General features: G+C 44.3%; 1 protein-coding gene across 1 annotated transcript in view; it reads right to left on the bottom strand.

Annotated features, from left to right (window-relative positions):
• Positions 1-25,307, bottom strand: part of SYNE2 (spectrin repeat containing nuclear envelope protein 2) — a 208,396-nt gene that overhangs the window by 30,287 nt on the left and 152,802 nt on the right. The window contains exons 82-94 of the mRNA XM_033172755.1: positions 23,878-24,011; positions 21,530-21,731; positions 18,241-18,417; positions 17,293-17,415; positions 16,532-16,686; positions 15,005-15,149; positions 13,595-13,689; positions 12,654-12,888; positions 11,289-11,483; positions 10,361-10,486; positions 8,078-8,230; positions 2,704-2,862; positions 1,196-1,365 (exon numbers count right to left, since the gene is read on the bottom strand). Of these exons, the coding sequence (XP_033028646.1) occupies positions 1,196-1,365; positions 2,704-2,862; positions 8,078-8,230; positions 10,361-10,486; positions 11,289-11,483; positions 12,654-12,888; positions 13,595-13,689; positions 15,005-15,149; positions 16,532-16,686; positions 17,293-17,415; positions 18,241-18,417; positions 21,530-21,731; positions 23,878-24,011 (2,069 nt within the window). The remainder of the gene's footprint in view (positions 1-1,195; positions 1,366-2,703; positions 2,863-8,077; positions 8,231-10,360; positions 10,487-11,288; positions 11,484-12,653; positions 12,889-13,594; positions 13,690-15,004; positions 15,150-16,531; positions 16,687-17,292; positions 17,416-18,240; positions 18,418-21,529; positions 21,732-23,877; positions 24,012-25,307) is intronic.

Here is a 25,307-nt window from a genome sequence, read left to right as displayed (position 1 = left end):
TTGGATATAACCAAGAATAGCTTAGGCTGGAATCCTGTGCTTCAAGAAACTTGGTCATTGACCATGACGGCAGCGCCTGATGGGAGCTTTAGTCCAGCAGCTCTGGAGGAACATAGCTTACCCATCCTTGCTATAGCCACTTGCCTGTGAATAAGCTCCATTGAACTCAATGGGGCTTTCTCCTGAATAAACATACATAGGATTGCACTGTTGTATCTGAAGTGCCATGAATGGAAGGAGAAAAACATATTAATGAACTCTTGCACAACTGCTAGCAGAGGACTTCTTGTGATGCATCGCCATAATACATTGGGAATTGTGTTAAAGCATGTGAATCGCATTCAAATGAAGAAGAAGATACAGGCTTCGGCAAAGAAACTCTAATGAGCCATGAAAAGAATACCACAAAAAATAAAATAGAAAATTCTTTCCAGTAGCACCTAAGAGACCAACTGAGTTTGTTCTTGGTATGAGCTTTCGTGTGCATGCACACTTCTTCAGAAGTGTGCATGCACAGGAAAGCTCATACCAGGAACAAACTCAGTTGGTCTCTAAGGTGCTACTGGAAAGAATTTTCTATTTTGTTTCGACTATGGCAGACCAGCACGGCTACCCACCTGTAACAAAAAAAATAAAGCTTGTGGAAAGTCAAGTGCAAATGGAAAAACCTCTCTGCACGAAATGATGGCAAAGGGAAACACATCTCACTCCACTTTGATATACAGATAATTTCAGGGCTTCTGCTCCAAATCCAAGTATCTGAATCCTGCTTCAGAAGCTGAGGACAAGTCTATCCATGATGCAGTTAAATCCAGCTTCAGGTAAGTCTGGGAATGACCATCCCCTGAAACCCTGCAGAGCCACTGCCAATCATTGCAGACAATAGGAATGAGATGGGCAAATTGTTTCACTTGGTAAAAGGCAGCATCCTATATTCATATGTTCACAATGGACTATATGCTTAACAGAGAGCTGCTGTCCAGAAACCAATCACACCTGAGGAGGGCACCTGTAGACAACGCATGCATTTGCTGCATCCACACTTTACATTTTATCTAAACATCTAACAAATGCAGTGCACGAAGCATCCTGAGAACTTTGCTGCTATCTCTGCATGAGTCTTTTGTGAAAATCACTGCCACATTCTGCTTCCAGTCCCAACCAAACTCACAAAGGGCGGCCTTTCCTTCCTTACCGTCCTCCAATCACATCAAAGAGATGCTTCCAGCGATCATTAATCTTGTTGAGTTTCTCGTCTATTTCAGCGGCTTTGCTCTCGTTGCTGGCCTTGATCAGCTGCTCACCCATTTGCTTCAGATGAACTAGATTGTTTTCACTAAACAGGCTGATTTCCTCCATGCAGTCCTAACAAATAATAATAATAATAACAATTGCAAGTGTTACTACACACACAAAAAGAGATTTCTCCATGGAACAAAACAGTAATGGGCAGTGTGATAGGGCACCACCACTCACCAGACTTTTGTTGGGTGGTTGCTGGACACTGAGAGGGAGGTGGTAGAGAGGTTGATGCAATGCAAAAGCATGGGCAGTGGGGCAGGATTGGCTCTTCCAGGGGTGTAGCAAGGGGGGGTGGGGGGCAGGCCGCCCCGGGTTCCATAATGGAGGAGGTGACAAATTATCAAGGAACAATTTTTTTTGTTTTTTGTTTTGTTTTTTTAAATGCCTGCTCCGAAGGTCTTATCTTACTACACTAGGGATTATATAGCTATATATGAAATTTCATGCATATCGGTTAATATCTTGACCCTCCTCCACCAAAATAGCTGTTCACTTGGCTGTTTTCCTATGTCATGAAGGCTGAAATTTCAGTTCAGAGAACACTTACTGTTCCCAACCCTAACCCTGTGGAAAGCCATCTAATTAGACTTTAATTTGATTTTGAGATGTTTTTAGGAGGTAATTTAATTATTGTTTGATTTTATACCAATGTTATGTATCTGATGTTAGCCACCCTGAGCCCGACTTCAGCCGGGGAGGGCGGGATATAAATAAAAGTTTATTATTATTATTATTATTATTATTATTATTATTATTATTACTTGTTATTATTCCTTTGTAAGAAAATATGAAATAACGTAAAACCATTTTTGTGGGTGGGGGGGATCAATGGGGGGGGGGGGTTGACAATAAATTTTCCGCACCGGGTACCACCTAACCTTCCCATGGCTCGGGAGGGGGGGTGACATTTTTTTTTTTGCCCCCAAGTACCAATTTACCTTGCTATGCCCCTGGGCTCTTCCAAGGTGTTCTCACTTCTTGCCTCCTCGTATGCAGCAGGGACATGATCAACTAGATGTCAGATGAGCATAACACCATTCACTTTTGGACAGAAACCACTGGAGTGTTGGCTAATGTTAGGAAAAGGAAGCTGGACTTGATTGGGATGTTTGCACTGTGCAAAGATATGGCTATGGGATCCACTCCCACTAGGCTTTCTAGAACTTCCCAATTTGGTCACCTGGAGGCAATTCATTGCAGAAAACTAGAGAACAGCACATTATGGAAAAAGCAGATGGCTCAAATCAGCAGGTTTGAAGCCCACAGCTGTGGATCAGAATCTTGGGAGTGTTTTTTTCCCCCTGGAACACCCAGGTAAGCATAAAACACGATAAGCCTGTCCTCCTTTTATCTAAAGCACTTGCTAGACTGTTGCTAGGAGTTTGCAAAAAGCCTGCCTACCTTCTCCAACTTGTCTATCATATCTTCAATGCTGACATCGGCTGACTGGAGCACCTTGCTTTCCATCTGCACCAGCCAAGCGCAGAGCTCTTTATTCTTCTCGTTGAACACAATCCAGGCATTGAGCCGGTCCTCAATCTCTTGCTTGCGCAAAGAAACCTATGGAAGAGGATATACATGACAGCTGCCTTTGTTATATCTCAGGAGGCAGCCAAAACTCAAGGCTGAATATACGCATCTGTTTCTTTCCCACAATAAATGATGTCAACAAGCTGGGCTAGAAAAGGTAGAATTCTCAAGCAATCGATTCCTCCACTTTGCTGGAAAATTTTATCTTCCCCATGAATAAAAGGCAACCAAGATTGTTGACAACAATGGGATGTAAAGGTGGTCCAGAAAACACCAGATTTCCTCACACGGAGACACCAGTCCTTTTAGTTGCCAAAATGGGGGACCCTTTTTCATGTTAGCAAAATATGAAACTTGAACACACAAAATATTAAATGTTCCATGCACACAATAGCACATAAAACACAGTTTAGAGTAATGTGCATGAGCTTTGCATTCTCCCTCTGGCATTGTTTTGTCATCCACCTGGAAGCTCAAACCTTGGTTTGAGTTTAAAATCATGATTAGCACAAGCTCAGCTTTCCCCTGGTGCCCGTGACCTGGTCTGCATGAACCTCAGGCTCATTTGCTTTTCCTTCCTCTCTCCTTCTCTGACGAAACTGCAAGGAGGGTGTTGGCAACTTTCATTTCCATTATCAACTAACCACAGTTTCTTTTTGCACTTGAAATTGGAAAACTGTGGTTAGGACCAACTATGGTTAGGACCATAACTATGGTTTATTGACATAGCCATGATTAATAAATCCTAGCTTTTTTCAATTAACCATTGTGTGTTCCCCACTCCCACCCCCAGTCAGGGGATGATATAGAGTAGGTGTTGGGAAACATACAATATCCACTATGTTGCATCATATTCTGACATATTACAGAATCATAGAATCGTAGAGCTGGAAGGGGCACTTGTGTTCATCTATTCCAACCCTCCTGCAAGGCAGGAACATGCAGCTGTCCCATATAGGGATCGAACCTGCAACCTTGGTGTTATTAGCACCATGCTCTAACCAACTGAGCTATCACAATTGTCTTTCTTCAAGAGGAGGAAGACCCCAGTTTTGATCCCCAGAATCTCTAGGTAGAGTTTGTGGACAAAAGCCTTCTGAAACCCTGGAGAGCCACTGCCAGTCAGTGTGGACAGAACTGAGCTAGATGAACTTGTGGTCTTACTCACTAAAACCCAGCTTCCTACATTGCTATGATAGGTACCCTCAGTAATGCATACCTGTTGGAAATTAAAAACATCTCTGCTCAACCGGGCATCCATTGATAGCTGATAAGTGACTTTCCCCCTCTTTGTTTACTGTGGTTACAAAGTGCAGCCCCCCCCCCCCCCGGTATATTTTGATTTGTTTTAATGTAATATTTTTGAACACTACAGAAACCCTTTCATAAAACAAACATAGGATAAGTTATGTTAAATGAAGCCAAGTTAAAGCAGGCACACAGCTGCCATTTTCAGCAGCAGGTGTGTGTCGCAGGTAACCTGCATCTCCATCCTCTGAGCTGCTCATTAAGTGGACTGTTTGTGTGCTCCTATGTCTTCCTCTGTATTGAAACAGTGACTTTAGCCCTGCCTGTGCTAAACCCCTGACCTCCTGGTACCCTGCCCCGACTGTGTCTGCTCCATTTGTTTTCCTCTCTCTTCCAGCAGGAGCATCTGGCTGGTTAATTCCATGGTTCTCCAGGACAGCTGCACTGCCTAGCTTTTAAATACTTACGGAGTCTGTGGCCTTTTCCGCGAATTGTTTTCAATGCAATATGCTTCTGTTGGACACTCCGGCTTAGGCCGATCTCTCAGAAAGCAAGTGGGGCATGCTAATTGCTGGATTTTGCACCTCAAACGTTTAACGAACCAAATATTTTCACCTTAGTTGCCAGGATTGTTTGGGACTTTTGTCCAATGCTTCAAGGAATCAGGACAGCTGGCCAGTCGCAAACCTTTGAGCCATGAGAGGAAGGCCCAGGTTCTAGTTTCTGCCATGGCCTGGTTGTTCCCCCTTGGGCAAATCATTATGTCTCTGGCCTGAGTCCCCAATTTGTATAATGGGAATAATGGTGACCTACTTGTTGTGTGGCCAAAACATAAAGGAATGTAAAGCAAGTCTGAGGCATGGGCAAGTTGGGTGGGGATCTTAAAACACACACACCCATCACCACCCCGATAAATCCCATCCAATGGAGTGGAAAACTCCTCTTGGTTCTCTCTCTGAGTGGTTGCACGCTTTTTAATGCCTTGGGGGCTCCAACATAGCACTGCTTTGCAGCGGTGCTATGAGGACGAGGCCCCAGAGGCATTGTGGAAGCATGGAAGTGGCAGAGGCAGCCCCCAGGCTCCAATGCTGAGCAAAATGGTAGCAAGTAAAGGTTGTGGGCTCTCCTTCCTAGGTGATTTGTAAGCAGAGGTTGGACGGCCACCTGCCATGGATGCTTTAGCTGAGATTCCTGCATTGCAGGGGGTTGGGCTAGATGACCCTCGGAGACCCTTCCAGCTCTACGATTCTGTAATAAGAGGATCAGGTTCTCTGCTACACAAAGCAGGAGAACAATGTAGGCTGCCACCTATTTAGGACCCAGACTCACACAGTTATGGGGAGTATATCTAAGAGCCTCGGCTACCATATTTTTGGAAAAGTTGTAACATCTTTCTTTCTTTCTTTCTTTCTTTCTTTCTTAAAAGCATCATTAAGCAATTGTTGGCTTTTAAGGAATTGTTGCAGAGTGAGAAACACAGGAAAGATTTCATATGATCCACGTTTCCCGCTTTGTGTATTGTGTATTAGAGAACCTGAACTCTTAATAATCTGCCCCACATACATCCCAAAATATCCTTTCCACGTCTCAATGCAAAGAAAACCCAGGATCAAACATTGGCCCTGAAGATTTAGCTCTGTCTACAGGAAACTAGTTGTGTGTTACAATGGGTGGCCCCAGACGTCTCCATCTGCATCCACCCACTGGCAGCTGTTGTTTGTTTGTTGTTATTAAATGAATTTCAAGGCCACTTTCCAGAGGAACTATCCCACACACCCCCAAGGCAGAATACAACAAAGCAACATTTAAAATTTAAAATAGCAGTAAAAAAAAAAATCTCCCCAAAATTAACAACATTGAAACAGCAGCAGCAGCAGCAGCAGCAGCAGCAGCAGCAGCAGCAGCAGCAGCAGCAGGTAAAACATTTCTTAACTAGAACAATCATAAAATCACTTGAATGCAGACCAGAGTAAAGCAGTTTTTAGTGTTTCCCTAAAGGTAAACAAAGCGGCAACTATATGAATCTCCCTGGTAAAGGCATTCCAGGGATACAAGGATAACAGTAACAGTAATAATATTCACCCACTTTACAAGATCATTATAGGGATTACAACAATTTAATATACATGTAGCACTTTGAATACATGAAATTACCATATAGATAACCAAATATTTATTATCTGTTATTTCTTTCACTAAGGCAGCATCTTCCTATCAGTGTTAGAAACAGAGATGTGAAAGCTAGGAGCTAAATAGCACCTTAAACCTAGGTTTAGACATACTTTTTATAACAAGAATACAAAGCTGAAAATGAATGAACTGCAGCTAGAAAATTATGTTCATTTTTCACATGGTCTAGTCCTTCCCCTGCCCACCTCCCTAATATTTTTAAGAGGATCCCCCTCTCCAGTCTTCGGAGAGTAGCAGGAAGCGGGGAGGCAGAAAAAGTTCCTTCTTTCCTTCCACTCTGCAGTTTTATCTGATATCTTAGGTGCAGTACTGCACCCAGAGCTCAGAAGCTGCTCATCCTAATGAAATTCCCTGTCACAAAATGCGCCTAGAACAATGGGAGTTTCGAACGCTGCTTCCTATAGAAAGGCATGTGAGATACACACACAACACAACACAACACAACACAACACAACACAACACAACAGGTTCCACCCCCCTCTAATAGTCTGGGCTGGTCTTTGCTAACCATTCCTACTAGTCCCCAGTGGCAAGGTCATGCTGGCCATGGCTGATGGGATTTGTAGTCCAAAAGAATTGGAGTGCGCCAGGTTGGCGACGACTTGGCTAAAGAATTCGCTACTTCACAGCAGCTGCTTTTAATAAGCACCAAAGTTAGCAAGAGGGTCATGTTTCACCTGGATGCATGAAACAAGAGGCTAAAATTTGCTTACTGCCAGCAATATTACCTTACTAAGCCAGTGAATTCGCTCCCACAAGAAGCAGTATGGGCACCAGCTTGGATGGCTTAAAAGAGGGGACTGGACAAAATGTTTCTGCTGTACCTCCACTGTTGGAGGCAGTTATGCCTCTGAATACCCGTTGCTGTGAATCGTAAGGGAACCAGCTAGTATTTACAAGACTCAGGGCATTCTCAGTGGTGGCCCCCAAACTCCCATCCAATGGACTTATGCTTTGGCCCTTCCGCTCTAGCATCCAGGTGGGCCTAGATTAGCTACCTCTGCAAGGCTGCCTTTAGTAGATTCCTTACATAGCTCAAAGGCAGTTTCTCCTATCAACCTGTTCTGCTGTGCCTGGTTTCCTATTTATGCCTTGACTTGCTCCTTTGCACAGCTCTTTCCTGTTAAGTCAGTATATAAGACAAATAAATAAATGCAATGCAGTTCAAAACTGCATATGGCTTTAGAACTGCACGAATACTACTTGGGGTGCGGGCGAGGGAAATAACGTGAATAGGTTTCCAATATCTGCTTGCAGTGCATTCACAGATGTAATCTCTCTCCGAAATTAAATTTCAAAAAGTTAAGCTTCTTTTGGAGAGAGAGAGAGAGAGAGAGAGAGAGAGAGAGAGCTGCCTGCTACCTGAGAACTATGAAAATACCAGGCGCTCTGAACACTGTAATACCTTTTCATCACTTGCATATGTATTTAAGCTTTGAACAAAAATAAATAAATCCCTAGATTTCAATTTGCTTCTCCCTGTATTGCTGCATTCTAAAACAGTTTTAAAAGTTTTGAGAAGTTCTCCTGGGAACTTTGTGGGGGGGGGAATAACACAGGAGGGGGGCACTTCTTTCGCACACTTTCGCCACAATAAAACTACATCTTCAGGAAGGGAAAGAAAAACACTACCCTCAGCCCCCCCCCCCAAAAAACCAGACCCCTTTTAAGACCCCTCAAGCAAAATCTCTCCTGCCTCTTTGTGCAAAACTGGAAGGCTTGCAAGGTTCCCTCCTGCCTCCCCAGAATTGCCTTCAGAAATCCCAGCCGGGGAAACAACAACCTCCGGCCCCTATAAGCCACTTACTCTTAGGCAGAGCTCTTCCCACTGTCTGTGCAAATGCTCTACTTGCTCTTTCAGCACCATCACATCTTCCGCAAGGATGTAGTGAGCCAGGCCCTTCATGCTGCCAAGTTTGTTTGCGTTTTGGTTCCAGTTGGCCAGCGACTTCTCCAGCTCCTTCATTGAAACACCAAAAGGGGAGGGGGGGTACAACAACAACAGACCCTTTCAGAGTAAGCTCTGGGAGAGGTGTGTGTGTGTGCATATTTTTCTCCAAACCTTTTGGTTAATCCTATGATTGGCCTGTAGGAGGGGGAAGGGAAATGGGGGGGAGGAGGCGGAGGAAGAGGGGAATTTGCATATAGGAGCAGTCTGTGACTAGATGGGAAGTGGGGGGGGGGGAGAGAGGAACCGCACTGTGGCAAACTGCAAACTGCAGTTGTAACTTTCAGAAAGGGGCAGTAATTCCATCCCACATCCTTGAGATGTTTGGGAAATCCAATAAAATGAAATTAAAGAGAGAGAGAATCTGTGGTGGGGTCCCGTTCATGCAATTACTGCTTGAAACTAGTAGAACAAACCTATGCATTTACAGGTAGGTAGCCGTGTTGGTCTGCCATAGTCAAAACAAAATAAAAAAATCCCTTCCAGTAGCACCTTAAGAGACCAACAAATTTGTTCCTATGCATGTCTACTCAGAAGCAAGACAGCCCCCCCCCAATTCTGTTCAGTAGAGCTTCTTCCTGTGTATAGGATTTCCAAGGTGGGGGGGGGGGAAGGAAACATGCTTTGAAGGCTTAGCGGCAGAGTGTTTTTGTGTCGTTCCCCCCCACCACCACCACCTCAACAACTTAGATCAATTTATCGTGCCATAAAACTACACTTCCATGATGCTTCAAGAAAATGGACTTTCCAGCAGCCACAGGTCTCTAGTGTTGTTTATGTTGCTGTGAGAAACTTTTTTAAAAAAACAAAATACCAGGCCTCTTTTGGAATTTAAAAGCTGTGCGGCAAAAGCATGGGTAGTTTATACATGAGTAGAAAGTGTGCTTTTATTTAAAATACATCTCTGGGTTATTTGTGGGGCATAGGAATTTGTTCTTCTTCTTCTTTTATTTTCAAAATATAATCCGCACCCCACCCCCCACAAGGTCTGAGGGACAGTGAACTGGCCCCCTGCTGAAAAAGTTTGCTGACCCCTGGGCAAAAGCCTCTCTGAGTTTATGTGAAAGTAACTCTTCAAGATGTCCTAGGAAAGTGCATGCAAGGTAGCAGCCTCAGATTGCAAATCTGCACAGGATTCATTTGCAAATCAAGAGCCATTTAGCATTTTTGAACTCATTTCCTCAAAACACTGGCAAACAGTCTGCCCTATGCCCCAGACTACAGTTATTCTTTTTTGTCCATCTTTTTATCTGACAAGCAACAGAACTGTGTGGATCCTAAGGGGGCAAAAGGGAGCTACAGAACTGCTCCAGATATTGGAGGGAGAAGGTGAGGTTGTAACTGCACAGGTATAAACCCTTCTCCACAGGCTGGTGTTTCCCATTCCAGATCTGCCATGCTGAAAACCTATACAACCAACTTGTAAAGGAGCTTGCGTCTAAACAGAATTATACCTGTTTTTCAAAGACTTATATCAGTTTACCAAGAGTGCCCCTGCCACTCTCAAAGCAGTACTTTAGCTTGCAACCTTAATTCCAAGAACATTAGCTCTACACTAGCTCAGCATGGTGCCCCAAACCTGCTTTCCAATGCTATTTGAGAGCATCAGAAGTTGGGAGTGTGGATATTCTTTGAATCAGCATTCCTCAACCTGGTGCTCTCTTGATGTTGTGGAGCTACAATTTGGGAGCTCTAGTTGAAAACATCTGGAGGGCGCCAGGTTGGGGAAAGCTGCCTCGAATCATTCAACTTGCATAAATTTACTAGGGCGAAAACAAACGAGAAGAGAAAGGCTCCTGTAGAAATTAGGAAGTCAACAGTCAGGATAGAGGAAGCCCATTTCCCAGAAGCACTTGAGGCTTCCGCTCCTCTGGGCAGTCAGGCTGGACTAGGACCTGGGAGACCAGGGTTCAAATCCCTACTCGGCCATGAAGTTCACTAGGTGACCTTGGGTCAGGCATTGCCTCTCACAGCCTAACAGGGTTGTTGTGGGAATTCATTGAGGATGAGAGAAGGGGGAATCATGTACGACACCTTGAGCTCAATGGAGAAAAAGTTGGGTTGTAAATGCAAAAGAGAAACAATCTTTTGGTTTCAAAAGCTAAACTAGGGAAGGAATTGACAATTCAGGGTCTTCTCTACCTTGACGTGTTCCTTGGCGGCCTGAAGCTCATCATGCTGGGCTGGAAGAGGGTCTTTTATTCTTGCCTTCAGCTCCTGCAACCTGTTGCCCAAGTTTTCAGCTTGGCTTTTGCAGCTCTCCCACGTCTGTAATTTCGAAGAGGGGAAAAGCAAGACATGAAGGGAAGCCAGTTGACATTGCTTAAAAGGATGGATGAAGCTAGTAACACCTAAGCCCTGAGCTATTTTGTTGTCCTCTTTACTAGACAGGGCAACTTGGTGTGCAGAGGTAGAAATTGACACTCAGGCCTCATTGCCCGACTCAGCATCCAAGCCAGGGCTAGTGTAAGAAAATTCAGAAGCATTCAGGATTTGGGGACCATTTGCAAACACTCAGGCCTTTGTAACATCTCAGGAGCCAGCAAAATAGGAGTGGATTCAGATCACAGGTGGCGCTGTGGTCTAAACCACAGAGCCTAGGGCTTGCAGGTCAGAAGGTCGGCAGTTCGAATCCCCGTCGGTCGGCCCCAGCTCCTGCCAACCTAGCAGTTCGAAAGCACGTCAAAGTGCAAGTAGATAAATAGGTACCGCTCCGGCGGGAAGGTAAACGGCATTTCTGAGTGCTGCTCTGGTTCGCCAGAAGCGGCTTTGTCATGCTGGCCTCATGACCCGGATGCTGTACACCAGCTCCCTTGGCCAATAAAGCGAGATGAGCGCCGCAACCCCAGAGTCGTCTGCGACTGGACCTAACGGTCAGGGGTACCTTTACCTTTACCTTTTACTGCCTTTGGGACAAGCTTTGTTCTACAATCTGTGATGGGTGTGTGTCTCGAAATGTACATGTTGCTTTCATCCTGTTCTCAAGATGAACCAACACCAGCTTGGAAACTCCATTATAGGAACATGGGGGTTCCGAACTCTCGCCCGGGTCTTCTCTTATGCTAAATACCTGCAGAGTGCGCTGAAGCTGCTTTCTGATATTCTCCAGCTGAAGCTCGGTTTTGTTCCAGGTCTCTTGCACATGCCTCATGTTGAGCTGTAGGGCAATTCTTGCCTCGGGGTTTGCCACGTCAAGTAACTTCTCCCCGGCTGCCAAGGTTAAGGAGTACTTGGTCTGCCACCTCTGAAGGAGGACCTCCTTTTTCTAAAAAGAAAACAGGAAAACATGCCCAAACTGTAATCATATGAACACACAGAGACATGGCCACAAAGCAATGAAACAATACCAAACAGTTTTAGTGGAGAAATAATTCCTTTTTAAGAACCGCTGTTTGGAGAGTTTTTGTTTAAAATGTCCTCTTGGTCTGGTTTCCGCAGGATTTGTACAACGATAAAAATGCCTAATATTTATGTACCAGATTTGAAAAGACAGAAGTGCTTAAAAATAATAATTCTCCCATGACTTCCTGTATGTTCACCAATAAATTCAAGGCAATGTGTGGGGTCCCTCTCAGTCATTTTATCCTCACTACTCTTGGTGGTAGGTTAGACCGACCGTGTGACTCTGTGGGCGTGTGTGCATGTGTGTAAAGCAGGCCTCAATGTCCGGTCACCCTGAGAACTTTGTTGCTGAGTCAGGATTTGAACAGAGGTCTCCACAGTCTATTCCAAATATTCTCTCCATTGCATACACTCCTACCAGGGGCAGGAGAGGAGCAACAGCCAGGACAACTGCAGAGCAGGTAGCACATCTACAATGTTCCTGCGCTACTTTTGTTGATGCTCCCCCAGAAAGGAGAAGCTCTCTTTGGAGAAAAAGAGATGAATTAATATTAGAGGTAGCTAGAATAACTGGATCCACTGCTTTACAAAAAAAGGGAAGTCAGTTTTTAACGCAGGGGTCAGCAAACTTAAAGCTTGTGGGATCTACTTTATTTTTCCCTAGGACCCTGAGGGTCACCAACTGGATCCAGGTGTGCAAAATATTGACTTAACCTGGCGGGCATTCTCCAATAATTAAGGAACAAGATGCCAGGAGTTTGTGATCAGGACCAAAACAAACCTCTTGAGTCCTTCCAGATATATAAAAAAAGACCCTACAGTTGGGTCTCTCCTCAAGCATTCTATTTCAGCAACCTGATTTATAGGTGGAATTATTTTCAGTTATTGCTATAGTTAAGACAACTGAGAGTCAGAAATTATTTTCCATCACACTGCAAACCACCTAGATTCTGAGCTGTCTTCTGCCCACCCCTAGTTTAACGGATGTCAACAGATGCCGAGTCCCCTTTAAGTTTTCCAAGCACTAGCAATTTTGATCTTTTAAAAATGCAACACTATCTGTTTCGTTGGTTGTAGGAAGAGGAGGCCTCACCTTGACGTTGTGACTCAGATTCCCGAGTTGGTGTAGACTATACTTCTCCTGACTCTCCACAGCAGCCACGAATCCACTTGTGTGCATGAGGATCTTCTTGATGTCTTGTAGTGAAGTTGTGAATTTTTGCCATTGCTTTACGAGATTGTCAACCTCGCCCTTTCTCTGCTGAGCTGCCCGGACGATGCTTTGCCACTGTTCCTTCAGCAGGGTGAGTTTGGAGAGAAACAGGGTCCTGAAGTGGTCAGAGAATAACTTGTCAGTCATGTAGCATATTCTTCTTCTTCTTCTTACTACTACTACTACAATTTATATCCCACTCTTCCTCTCCCAAAGGAGTCCAGGGCAGCAAACACACAAACGATAGAACAATTAAAAACAATTGCACTACAGATGTAGACTGGGAACAATTTCAACTTGAAAGGCTTGTTAGAAGAAGGTCTTCCATACACACACAAAACGCAACACAGATGTCACCTGTCTAATATGTGAAGGGAGGTTACAGGTGGGTAGCCGTGTTGGTCTGCCATAGTCAGGTATCTGAAGAAGTGTGCATGCACACGAAAGCTCATACCAGGAACAAACTCAGTTGGTCTCTAAGGTGCTACTAGAAAGAATTTTCGATTTTATGTGAAGGGAGGGAATGTCAAAGGTTAGATGCCACAACACAAAAGGCCAGATTCATATATTGTTTGGAACGGACCTTTTGATAACATGCTACCTGCAGGAGGCCCTCACCTGTGGCATGGAGTGATCACCTGGGTATATAAGGGGTGAGACAATATTCTGCTCAGTTCCACGACTCACTGTTTTAGGCACGGTGATTTATTATGACACCTTCAGCCCTCCCTTAAAAACTGTTGTCGCGTTCAAGCCTTAGGAGGCACACACACCGCAACCGCACCCCAATTTGAAACACACAACCGAGCCATGTATCTCACCGGTTTTCGGCTTCTCCCGATTCCAGCACGTGCAGAGCCTTGGACATGATAGAATTAAAAGTCTGCTGGTTCACCAAGATCTCCGCTTGCAATGTCTGTAAACATCGAAGGGAGTATTTTAATGATGCTTCACGCAAAGGGAAAGATTAAAACCACCGCACGAGTATAGCCCTTTGCAGAGCCCTAATCTGCCCGGGCACTTTATTTGCAAGAGTTCTGCTCCTGCTCTTTGCAGATGTGAAATCTACACCCACAAAGTGCAGCAGAGAAGTGTTTTGAGAATAAGGAAGGAGGGAAGGATGCCTTGCCCTCCTTCTTCCCACAAAGGATAAATGTGGCACGTTTACCTTGGGGGTGGGGGGCATCTTTCAGCCAAAGGGCCACCTCCCAGGAGTGGGCAGGGCCAGAAGTCAGGGCAGGAAAAAGAGGGCAGAGCAATGGCTGTGGCCCTTACTTCTGTACATTTGAGCCAGTACTGTATTTAACTAAATAATATTTTTAAGGCAGGGATGAAATTTGGGCACAGGAGGACTAAATAATAATAAAATATTACTACTACTACTACTATTACCAACACTACAAAATTCCAGCTGTTTTCTCCCCCCCCTTAAGTAACAGTTTACTGAGCTTTCAAAGCATACAGTTCTCACTGGGTCCCCAGTGAGGCACAAAACTTAGCTCCAGAGAGCAAATCCAGTTTCACCACACAGGATATCTAAGTCAGGCACACACACCGGCAGAAGGGAGCAAGGGAGAAAAGAGGCTGGAACAACACAGGGCAATGGATGCGTGTTTTCTACTCCAATGCTTCACCTATACTTTATCAAGCCCTGACCATGCCTTCACCTATGTCCTGAAGATGCAAGTTCCCTCAGTTAGCAGAACCATAGGCTGCAAAGTTTTGCTAAGATGTACCATCCCAGATTTCAAGTAAGGAACAGCATACTCTCTCATATAAAAAGCCTTCTGCATATAGAACACTTGCAAGTTAGGGACACAATTGCTTTTTTTTATTATTCACTTGTAGTGGAGCAATGGAGACAAGTTTTTCCTACTGTCCTGAGATAGGCAATTTGTGGTAATATCACAAATGTTATGGTCTGTTTTTCAGTATACCTAAAACCCTTTGCTTATTAGGGGCTACCCCACATCTTCTTTGCGCAGGTTAACTACCATAGTGTTATCTAATCTCTCAAAAGTAGGGGGTCCATGGCATGGCTTTTGAAAAATGGGGGGGGGGGAAGAGGTCCTCATTGATTAGCTAATTGGGAACCACTGCCCTAGAGAGACCTCAGGAAGTCTAATTGGCTTGAGAATGAAACTGTATAGCTCAAGACCCACAGCCAATGATTTGCTTAGTGTGGCAAGCTTTCTGCTCTGGATCGGGGCCAAGACAGTGAGGAACATTACCTCATACTCCCTCTGCTGTTTCCGCAGCCCCTCTAGGCTGCCCGCCATATCCTCCCTCAAGACCTCTTTCATCTTCTCTTGGAACAGCACCCACTTTTGACATCTCTGAATGAACTTGTCATCTGACTGAATGCCCTGCAGTTCACTGCAATAAAAAACAAAATTCGAAATCAGTTCTGCAGCCGCATATTCTGCCAGTTACACTTTTAGTCATGCATGATTGTAGGCCAGCTGGCAAGGGTGGCTTGTGCCCATAGGGACTGATGGGGCAGAACACAGGGAGCCCAACAGTAGGTGCGGCCAGATCCAATGACTGGCAGAACTTAACATGAATCAGAAGTGTGATGCAGCAGCAAAAAAGGCTAATGCTATTCTCGACTGCATCAACAGAAGTCTAATGTCCTGCATTTATTCATATGTGGTGGCACTGTGGTAAAATTAAAAAAATTTGGACCCAAATCTTTGAAGAAATTAAGAAGAAATTGAAATATAATATTAAAAGAAATCCGGAAGCCTTTTTAATAGGTATATTAGATGATGGAATAGGAAAGGAAAATGAAAAATTGTTTCTTTATGCAGTAGCGGCAGCAAGGATACTGGTTGCATCATATTGGAAGACACAAGAAGTACCTAGTATACAAGAATGGCAAGAGAAATTATATAGCTACCTGGATTTGGCAAAATTAACAGAATTAATAAGAGGCGGTAGTAATCAAAAATTTAACCAAAGTTGGGAGAAATTTGGAGTATATATGAAAAAACAGTGCCCGAATATAAAAACTTGGATCCATTTCTAATTTTCTGTATCGGTAATAAGGGGAAGGAAAGATAAGAAGTTAATAAATTCACAAGAAGTTTGGTTAAGTGGCTGAGGAATGCAGTATCGAGTAAATTAAGCAACCCGAGAGGAGGGCAGGCGGAAGCCTAAGTAAAGTTTATAATCAGGTATTATGATTTATGACTAATTTTGATTATGATTTATTTATTTAAGTAGTGAATATTGATATGTTATTAATAGAATTAATGAATATGCATGTCTTGTTTTGGTTATAATTTTTCTTTTTCTTTTGGTGTATTATTATTATTATTATTACTTTTTATGTTTGATATTTACTTTTAGGTTTAGGTTTTTTGTGTGTGTGTGATGTCTGTTTTGTTGTGTGTTGTTTTTAATGTATGAATGTTATAATTTTCAATAAAGATTTATAATTATAAAAAAAGAAGTCTAGTGTCCTGATCGAGGAAAGTCATAGACCTGCTCTGTTCTGTATTAGTCAGACGACACCTGGAATACTATGTCCAATTCTGGGCACCACAATTTAGGAAGGGTGTTGACAAGCTGGAAGGTGTGCAGAAGAGGGTGACCAAAATGAGGGAGTTGGGTATTTTTAGCCTGGAAAAGAGGAGTGTAAGGGGAGATAATGATGGGCATCATCAATTATCTAAAGGGCTTGTAGGAACCAAACAAATGGATTCAAGTTACAAGGAAGGAGATTCTGACTAAACATCAGGAAAACTTTTTTTTACCAGCATTTCTCCAGAGCCACAGCTTTCTTTTGAGTCCATTGCCAGTTCAGGTCCTGCAGTCTTTTTGCTGTGAAGTCACTGAGCGGAAACCTAAAGCTGAATTCATTCAGACTCTCCATCTCAGGTGATAAAGCTGTGAGGACCAACATCTGGCTCTGTGAAAAAGGACAAGACAGATGAGGCTGCTGGTTTTCAAAAGTCTATCATGCTTCCTGTTGGAAGACAGGATCAACAGTTCTTTTTGGCACAATGTGCAAAACACCAGGTGCCAGGAAAGCCAAAGGAACAAGAGCCACCAATTGCTATACAAGAAGAAGAAGAAGAGTTTGGATTTAATATCCCGCTTTATCACTACCTGAAGGAGTCTGAAAGTGGCTAACATTCTCCTTTCCCTTCCTCCGCCACAACAAACACTCTGTGAGGTGAGTGGGGCTGAGAGATTTCAAAGAAGTGTGACTATCCCAAGGTCACCCAGCAGCTGCATGTGGAGGAGCGGAGACGCGAACCCGGTTCACCAGATTATGAGTCTACTGCTCTTAACCACTACACCACACTGGCTCTCCAAGGAAGGACACCAGCTAGGGAAGGTCAGAATGGCCTCAAATGAATTTTTAAAAAGGCCCGTTTTGTTCTTGAAGAACTGATTATGCTCCCCTATCTTTTCCTCCCCTGCCGCCCAGAAGGGACTGGTGTGTTGCAGTTCCAAACATCTGGTGGGTACCAGGCTGGGAAAAGATGGCGTATGAGCTTTTATGGCTTACCATGAGTAGATCTGAGTCTTCAGTGCCTTGATTCAGATTTTCCAATACTTCCGTGGACCCTTTAACATGATTTTCCAGGTTTTCCAAGCAAGTCTCAAAACGCTTCAGCTGTAAAAGGTCAAACTGAGGAGAGAAATTAATATGCTGATGTTTGCAGAGGTTTAATTTTCATTTCGATTAGCCAATCACCTTATTTATTATTTTGAACTTTTCTTTCTTTCTTTCTTTTATATGATGCTCTATGTTGAACACTGTAAACTGCCCTGATACGGGGGTAAAAATCTGTACTAGGATGCTATCTTTATTAGCCCAGCGAAACTGTCACAAAATAACGTGCTTGCTTTTGCGTTATCTAGAACTCTCATAGAATCCTAGAGTTGGAAGAGACCACAAGGGCCATCCAGTCCAACCCCCTGCCAAGCAGGAAACACCATCAAAGCATTCCTGACAGATGGCTGTCAAGCCTCCGCTTAAAGACCTCCAAAGACAGAGACTCCACCACACTCCTTGGCAGCAAATTCTCAATTGGGCTAGAAGATGATTAAAGGGGAGGGAAAAGAAAATCTTCCAAGAGTCAAGACAGAATTTGGGAGGAGGCAGCTGGCATGCAAATGAGGCACCATGGAGTTGCAGCAATGCCTTTTGGGAAAAAGAAGCTTAACAATGGCTGCTTCGCCATCTCTGGAAACAGAAAAATGAGCTGTCTGCTGTTCTTAGGTGGAAATTTATTTTGCACCTGATCAGCTGGTGGGCCATCTAGTAAAAAACAGCACAGATCCTGCAAGCCTGAAGCCTGCCAATTCATGGTGCGGGCTTATAAATTTGTATGGCCAATGGCCTTTCCCAACAAATACATTTGGAAAAAAAATCACAGATTCCTCTCTCTTCCCACCACCAGAACCTGTTGACATGTAGGAGTTAACAACAAAGCGACCCACTCAGAAGTACCTCAAACTCATTTTCTTTCAACTGCAACATCTTCTCCAAATAGGAGATCCTTTGAAGTGGCTGGAGTTTTTCTGGAAGAAGTGGTTCTGTGGGCTCAGCCAGCTGAGCTATTTTATCTGCCAGCTCAGAAACGGGAAGAAAACTTTCTTTGATGTTCTGAAGGTCCAGTTTCAGCATCTGGAAAGAAAGGAAGATGCATCAAGAGAAAGAAACGAGGGCTCCTGGGTTATGGTGTTGGTTGCACTCTCATACTGATGTGTCCGCCCTCAGACCCAGATGTTTCCCTGTCCCTGGGCACAGTAGGACAGAAAGGAATTCACTTTTGTGGTTTGGAGTTCTCCAAATTTTGCGATGAAGTTCTCGTTTCCAAACACGTTATCAAAATGTGCATACAAACGACAGGATGAAATTCATTTGGAAATGTGTATTTTGTAATAAAATAGGCTCAGGATGTGTGTCATGCACCGGTTGGATGCAGAGGAATGGTGGGAGGAAACAGCTGGGGAACCACCAAGCGAAGAAGGCTCAGAGCTCAGGGGATGGTGGTGGGACAGCAATGAGTGGGCAGAGAGAGAGGACTGGGAAGAGGTGGTTTCGGAATCTGAGGGGGTAAATAGGGCTAAGTGAGCTGAGAGAGTCCGTGGCAGAGAGAAGTCCAGAATCAGAGGCAGAAGTGGAAGCAAGAGAGTGGGAGAAGAGAGGCCAAGAGGCAGAGATTAGTCTGGTTGGTGAAGAGTCACGGGTGTCTCCTACCCCAACCTCGCTGTCTCCCAGAACCAGAAGAGGCATGAAAAGGGTGGAGGAGAGCTTGGCTGCATGCAGGCGCAGTCTCTGATTGCTTGGGGAAAGCCCTGGAGAGGAGGGGACTTAGATGGCTGTGAAGAGCTGGGGCTTTCAGTCTTTCATGTGGTAAGACCCACAAGGAATGAGCTGCTGTGCTCATTAGGCCTGACTCTCTAACAAGACTGTGGAGATCATGTTTTTGCTAATAAAGAACTAAATCTAACTTTGATCAGAGTGGTTCAGGATGGTGCTGTTCTCTTATAGAACTGCAAGGAGGAGAGAAAAAGGGAGGGGGAAACCTGGCTGGATGCTGGAAGTGGAGAATTGTGACAAGCAGCCTTAAAGGTAGTGGAGGGTCAGTCAGGCTGTGTACCTGAGATTTCATGGGCTGCAATCCCTGCGCACAGATGATTAACATTACAAACAGAATTAAGATACGCATCGTACTCCTTGGTAGTTCTTTATCCGGGTGGGTGGGTGGAGATTTGGGAACATCTCTTCTGAAGTGTGTAATTTAATACAATTTCCACTTAACACCAGTTACCTAAAAAATCGTGCTTTATGGATGAGAATTGCAGCTGTGCTGTTAATGGGCATAAAGTAAGTCTAAAATGCTAATTTACTGCCATTAAGGACAAATTTTGCCAATGTGACTAATGCATGCCTGGCATCCAAAGCCCTTTTCTCTTCGCGGTGATGCTCTTTAAGGCCAAATGAGCCCGTTGCTTCAAAAACGATCCATTTAAATTTCTTCCCATTAGGCTTTGCATACAATTTATTAAGGGCACAAACACATTTCTATCCGCTCACGGGGGGAAAAACGCAAGCATAACTTTAACACAAGTCCTCAATCTCACCTAAAACTGTTAGCACAGGGAAAGGGTTAGACTTAAAAGCACATCAAGTGCCCAATTGGATTCCTAGCAGTCATTCACAACTGACAAGGGGTGTAACATACCTCCCCATCCATTAGGGTTCTTTCTCTGGTATTATTCTTCACAAAAGGAAGAAGAATAGTTTGGCTCTCCTCCACCGATATCGGGAAAGGGCTATTAGCACCGGGTGGATTTAATAGCTGCTTCATTTATGACAAAATTATCCTGGTTTTTCTTTGTCAGCAAGAGATACAAAACTGCCTCGTAAAAAGCCACTTCCATGTTAGAAGAAAGCCGAAACCCTTCCATCTCTGAGCTACTGGAGAGTTCTGCTGAGGCCTTCTGTTCAAGAAGACAATGAAACACTTTCCCTGAGGCTTGCGGTGCCAACCAATTCACCTAAGGCAAAGAAGGGTCCTGATCCGACAAAATTGCTGACATCTTTTGCCTGAGCCCAAGAAGCTTACCTTGGGGCAGGGGAAGAAAGCATTAAAGTATCTAGGCTGCATCAACAGAAGTTTAGTGCCCAGATCAAGGGATTGAATAGCCCCACTCTAGTCTGCCTTGGTGGACCATACCTGGAACACTGTGTCCAGTTATGGATTTCTTTCTTTCTTTCTTTCTTTCTTTCTTTCTTTCTTTCTTTCTTTCTTTCTTTCTTTCTTTCTTTCTTTCTTTCTTTCTTTCTTCCTTCCTTCCTTCCTTCCTTCCTTCCTTCCTTCCTTCCTTCCTTCCTTCCTTCCTTCCTTCCTCTTCCTTTCTTCTTCTTCTTCTTCTTCTTCTTCTTCTTCTTCTGAGACCCATCCAGATGGGCGGGGTACAAATAATAAATTCTCCTCCTCCTCCTCTTCTTCTTCTGCGATCACTCATAGCCGAGTAAGATTGTCTTCCATAAACACGGTTTTAACAATGAGTCCGTAAGTGACTATGGAGGCAAATTCTGGATACCCACATCCTTCCACAGTGGGGACATTGGTTCCCGGGCAGGAGTTGATCACGGTGTGGATTTGCCAAGCGTGCCTTCCTCTGAGCACGTTTCTCCCTTGCATCCTGAGTTCAAGTGTCTTCAAAGTCCATGACACCTTTGGTAAAGGCTGTTCTCCAACTGGAGCGCTCGCAGGCCAGTGTTTCCCAGTTGTTGGTGTTTATACTACATTTTTTTAGATTTGCCTTGAGACAGTCTTTAAACCTCTTTTGTTGACCACCAGCATTACGCTTTCCATTTTTAAGTTCGGAATAGAGTAGTTGCTTTGGAAGATGATAATCAGGCATCTGCACAACATGACCAGTCCAGCGAAGTTGATGTTGAAGAATCATTGCTTCAACACTGGTGATCTTTGCTTTATCCAGTACACTGACATTTGTTCACCTGTCTTCCCAAGTGATGTGTAAGATTTTTCAGAGACACCGTTGATGGAATCTTTCGAGAAGTTGGAGATGGCGTTTGTATGTGGTCCATGTTTCACAAGCATACACTAAGGCTGATAGCACAATAGCTTCGTAAACAAGCATTTTGGTTTCCCTGCAAATGTCCCGGTCCTCAAACACTCTGCACTGGCAGACAGAGCATCTCTTTCTCATTCTCCACCCACTTTCTAGGCAACCGCACCATGGAAATCCCATTAACCTACCTTCACATCCTCGACCTTCTGCATAAGGAAGCCCATCGTATGACCTGCAGCCACGTCTGCCAAAAGGGAACCGTATTGCTCTTCATACTTGTCCACCTTGGCCATGACTTCAGCATGTAGATCAATGTAAGATTCCCAGGGTTGTAAAGATGCTTGTGCTCTGTGTAGGTGATCTTCAATTTCTTTGTTCATCAGTGTCCATCTATAAAAAAAATAAATTAAATGCAGCATTATAGCAAACACTTCAATTACCTCTCACTTTCCTTAAGAGCACATCTACCTGGCCTTCCTACGGTTTGCTCATACTAGGGAAGAGCACTGAGTGACTTGCTCAGCATCGGACTGGGAAAATGTCTCGTGCCACGGTTGATGGCCGTGTGTTCTGAAGTGTGGAGGGGACTTATTTTCTTTCTTTAGGCGGATAAATGCATGGAGCTAAAATGCGCCACATCACCAGGCTGCTGATCACAATATTTTGCATGTGCGGTATGTCTGCCAGAAGCCTCAAAGGAAGTTAAAGGTAAAGGACCCCTGACAGTTAAGTCCAGTTACAGATGATTTGGGTTGCAGCGCTCATATCACTCTATCGGCTGAGGGAGCCGGTGTTTGTCCGCAGACAGATTTTCTGGGTCATGTGGCCAGCATGACTAAGCCGCCTGTGGCACAACGGAACACCGAAACCAGAGCAGCGCACGGAAACGCCGTTTACCTTCCTGACGGAGCAGTATCTATTTATCTACTTGCACTTTTTGGCATGCTTTCGAACTGCTAGGTGGGCAAGAGCTGGGACCGCGCAACGGGAGCTCACCCCGTCGCGGGGATTCGAACCGCTGACCTTCTGATCGGTAAGCCCAAGAGGCTCAGTGGTTTAGACCACAGCTGGCTCCTAATGCCCACCTTAGACAAGATGCCAAACTCATCTGATGGGACTTCCAAAGATTAGCTTCCCCGGTGATGGGAGCACCAAACTTGAAAATGAAACAGGAAGCACACAGGAAATCAGGAAAGGGAAAACTGTGGCCTTCCAGCTGTTGCAAGAATGCAACTCCCGTCATTACCTGGCCATTGGCTATGCTAGCTGGGGGGCAATAGGTGTTAGGGTTCAGCAATATCTAGAGGGCGACAGATTCCCAATCTATGCATTAAGCCATCAAGATGGCTTGGAGAATAAGCCGCCTAGCTCTGGCTTTTAGAGACTGAATCTCGCTTAAGCTCTGATCAAGGTTAAACAGTTTTTATTTGCCAAGGCATATGATGTTGTGATGCTGGTTAGTCTGCTGTATTGCTTTAGTTGCCATTAAACTGTCTATTTCTAAAACAAAGGTTTCGTCTTACTGCTTAATTATATTCATGTTTTGGTGTGATTAATTGTATATCACCAGGGTATATGACTGTATGCCTGAACACGACATGGCAACTGTGTTTCTACTGCGCATCTGGACACACCTACTAAATGCCCTGGTTCGCATGTAACAGTAAGCCAAACTATGGCTAAGCATGAATGTGCAAGCGTTTGGGTACTCGTGGTAAAAACTACAGCTGCTTCAGTTTCCCTGCTGTTGCACTACTTAGAGCTAAGCCATAGCACACACAGTTGCTATGTCTGTGCATTTCACCAAAGGGTAGAGATGCAGGCGAGCAAGAGCTGGATTTTATATTCCCACAAGCAGGATATTAACGATGGCAGGTTCCTTTTTCCAAGCACTCCGAAACCTGGGCAGCAGCTAAAAGCGTCCAATTTGAATGATCTCTCCTCCTCCCACATCCCATCCTGAGACAGGCAGCAGATGCAGACTCCATGGAATCATCATCCTTTAGCTTTTTCCTCCAACATCCCTCCCTCCCACTGCTGCTTTGTTTGCTATGTAGCCTGATGAAGATCTCTGCAGAATACAAAAGGTTGCACACTGCTTTGTGGCCCATTGACTAGCCTAATAAAAGCCTTGTCCAATATGCATTTTGGAATGTTGACTGATGGCAGGCTGATTATCACTGGGTTATTTGGGCTAGTGGCGATCAGCTTAAGCCAGTGGTTCTCAAACTTGGGTTGCCAGCTGTTGTTGGACTACAACTCCCATCATCCCTGACTACTCGTCCTACTAGCTAGGGATGATTGGAGTTAAAGCCCATCAATAGCTAGGGACCCAAGTCTGAGAAACATTAGCTTAAGCGTATCCACAGAACAACCACTCTGATTCTGGAGAGCAAGGATGACATCAGTAGAACTGTCCTGCTCACCTCAAAGTTAAACATTATGCAGCAATTGCCACTGCATATGAAAGCAATGACTTGCTGGGGCCAGACAACAGAATGGTTAACAAGCAAAATATAAAAAAATCTTATTGTACCTTCTGCGTGCCTCTTTGCATTTCTGCTCAATAATCTCAGAAAATGAGGGATCACACAGCTTCTTCAGGTTACAAGCAGCCGCTTGGAGTTTAGCCCAGATTTCTTCATTACTCTCTGCTTTATCTTGAAGAGACTGTGGGAAAGAAATGCCACATGGCTGGTTGTGAGTGCAGAGACATTCGAGGAGGCGGTTGTTGATATGCTAACCTGCATCTCTCCTCCCCAAGGGACCACATTTTAAAATTCTAAGCTGCCACAAATACACTGCCAGCTTTCCACTACAGGTAGGTAGCTGTGTTGGTCTGCCATAGTCAAAACAAAATAAAAAATAAAAAAATTCCTTCCAGTAGCACCTTAGAGACCAACTAAGTTTGTTCTTGGTATGAGCTTTTATTTATGCTTTTATGAGATATCTGAAGAAGTGTGCATGCACACGAAAGCTCATACCAAGAACAAACTTAGTTGGTCTCTAAGGTGCTACTGGAAGGAATTTTATTTATTTTTTATTTAGCTTTCCACTAGTAAGTGCTGCTGCTGCTGCTGTTCTGGTGAGATCTCACTCGCTTGCTTCTCCCAAGCTTGGAGAAGGGAGAAGAATCTATCAGACCTTGCACCAACTCCAGAAAGACTTGGAATACAGTGAGAAAGACTTCCCCTGCCCTCCTCCAGGCTTAAGAATGAGGGAATCTAAATCTAACCCACTTTGCACTTAAAGGGGTGGGGGGAGAGAAGATCCAAGACCCAGCACGAAAAGACATTGTGCTCCAGCCCCTTCAGCCACTTCCTAGCAAGGCTTCTGTGAGGGCTGCATATTATCATCTCAGTTTTGAACAGGCATGTGTATGTGTGTTTTGTTGTGCATACATTCAGTGCAACTTTTTCCATTATCGACAGTGGACCAGAGTGTTAATTTGCTTCTGTTGTACGGGACACGTAAGGCTTCTTTTAACTTGTTTTGGAGAAGACCAAAATCATCTGTCTGAAACGGGTCAGCTCACTGAATTCCTCATTGCAAGACACAGCATTCTTTATGTGCAGCATTTCAGATGATCTAACCCACCTTGACTTCAAACAAACCATGGTGATATGTGAAAGAGCCTTCAAGAACTCTTGGATACCCCTTCCTCTCCTTGCACACTGTAACTTCCTCTCCCTTTTTCCCGTTTTGCCCAGGTGAACTGGAAAAAGCATGGTTTATGAGTTTCCTGCAAACTCATTTGGAAATGAGGTACTGATCCTGGTGTCTAATCCAGTTTTGCAGGGCCCATGCAAACCATAGTTTGCCCATTTCATCTGAGACAGTAAACTATTATTTGCCTTAGACAGGAAGTGTGGAAGAAGGCAGGATAAGGCTAAGTGTGTGGGTTTAGGCGTCCATCAAGGCTCAATCACATACCAGTAAACCATGGCTTGGCGTTGCATCTGAAGC

This window comes from Lacerta agilis, chromosome 1, assembly GCF_009819535.1.
Source record: "Lacerta agilis isolate rLacAgi1 chromosome 1, rLacAgi1.pri, whole genome shotgun sequence".
NCBI classification, from domain to species: Eukaryota; Metazoa; Chordata; class Lepidosauria; order Squamata; family Lacertidae; genus Lacerta; species Lacerta agilis.
Note: the sequence above shows the minus strand (reverse complement) of the source record. Positions and strands in the feature narration are given on the sequence as shown.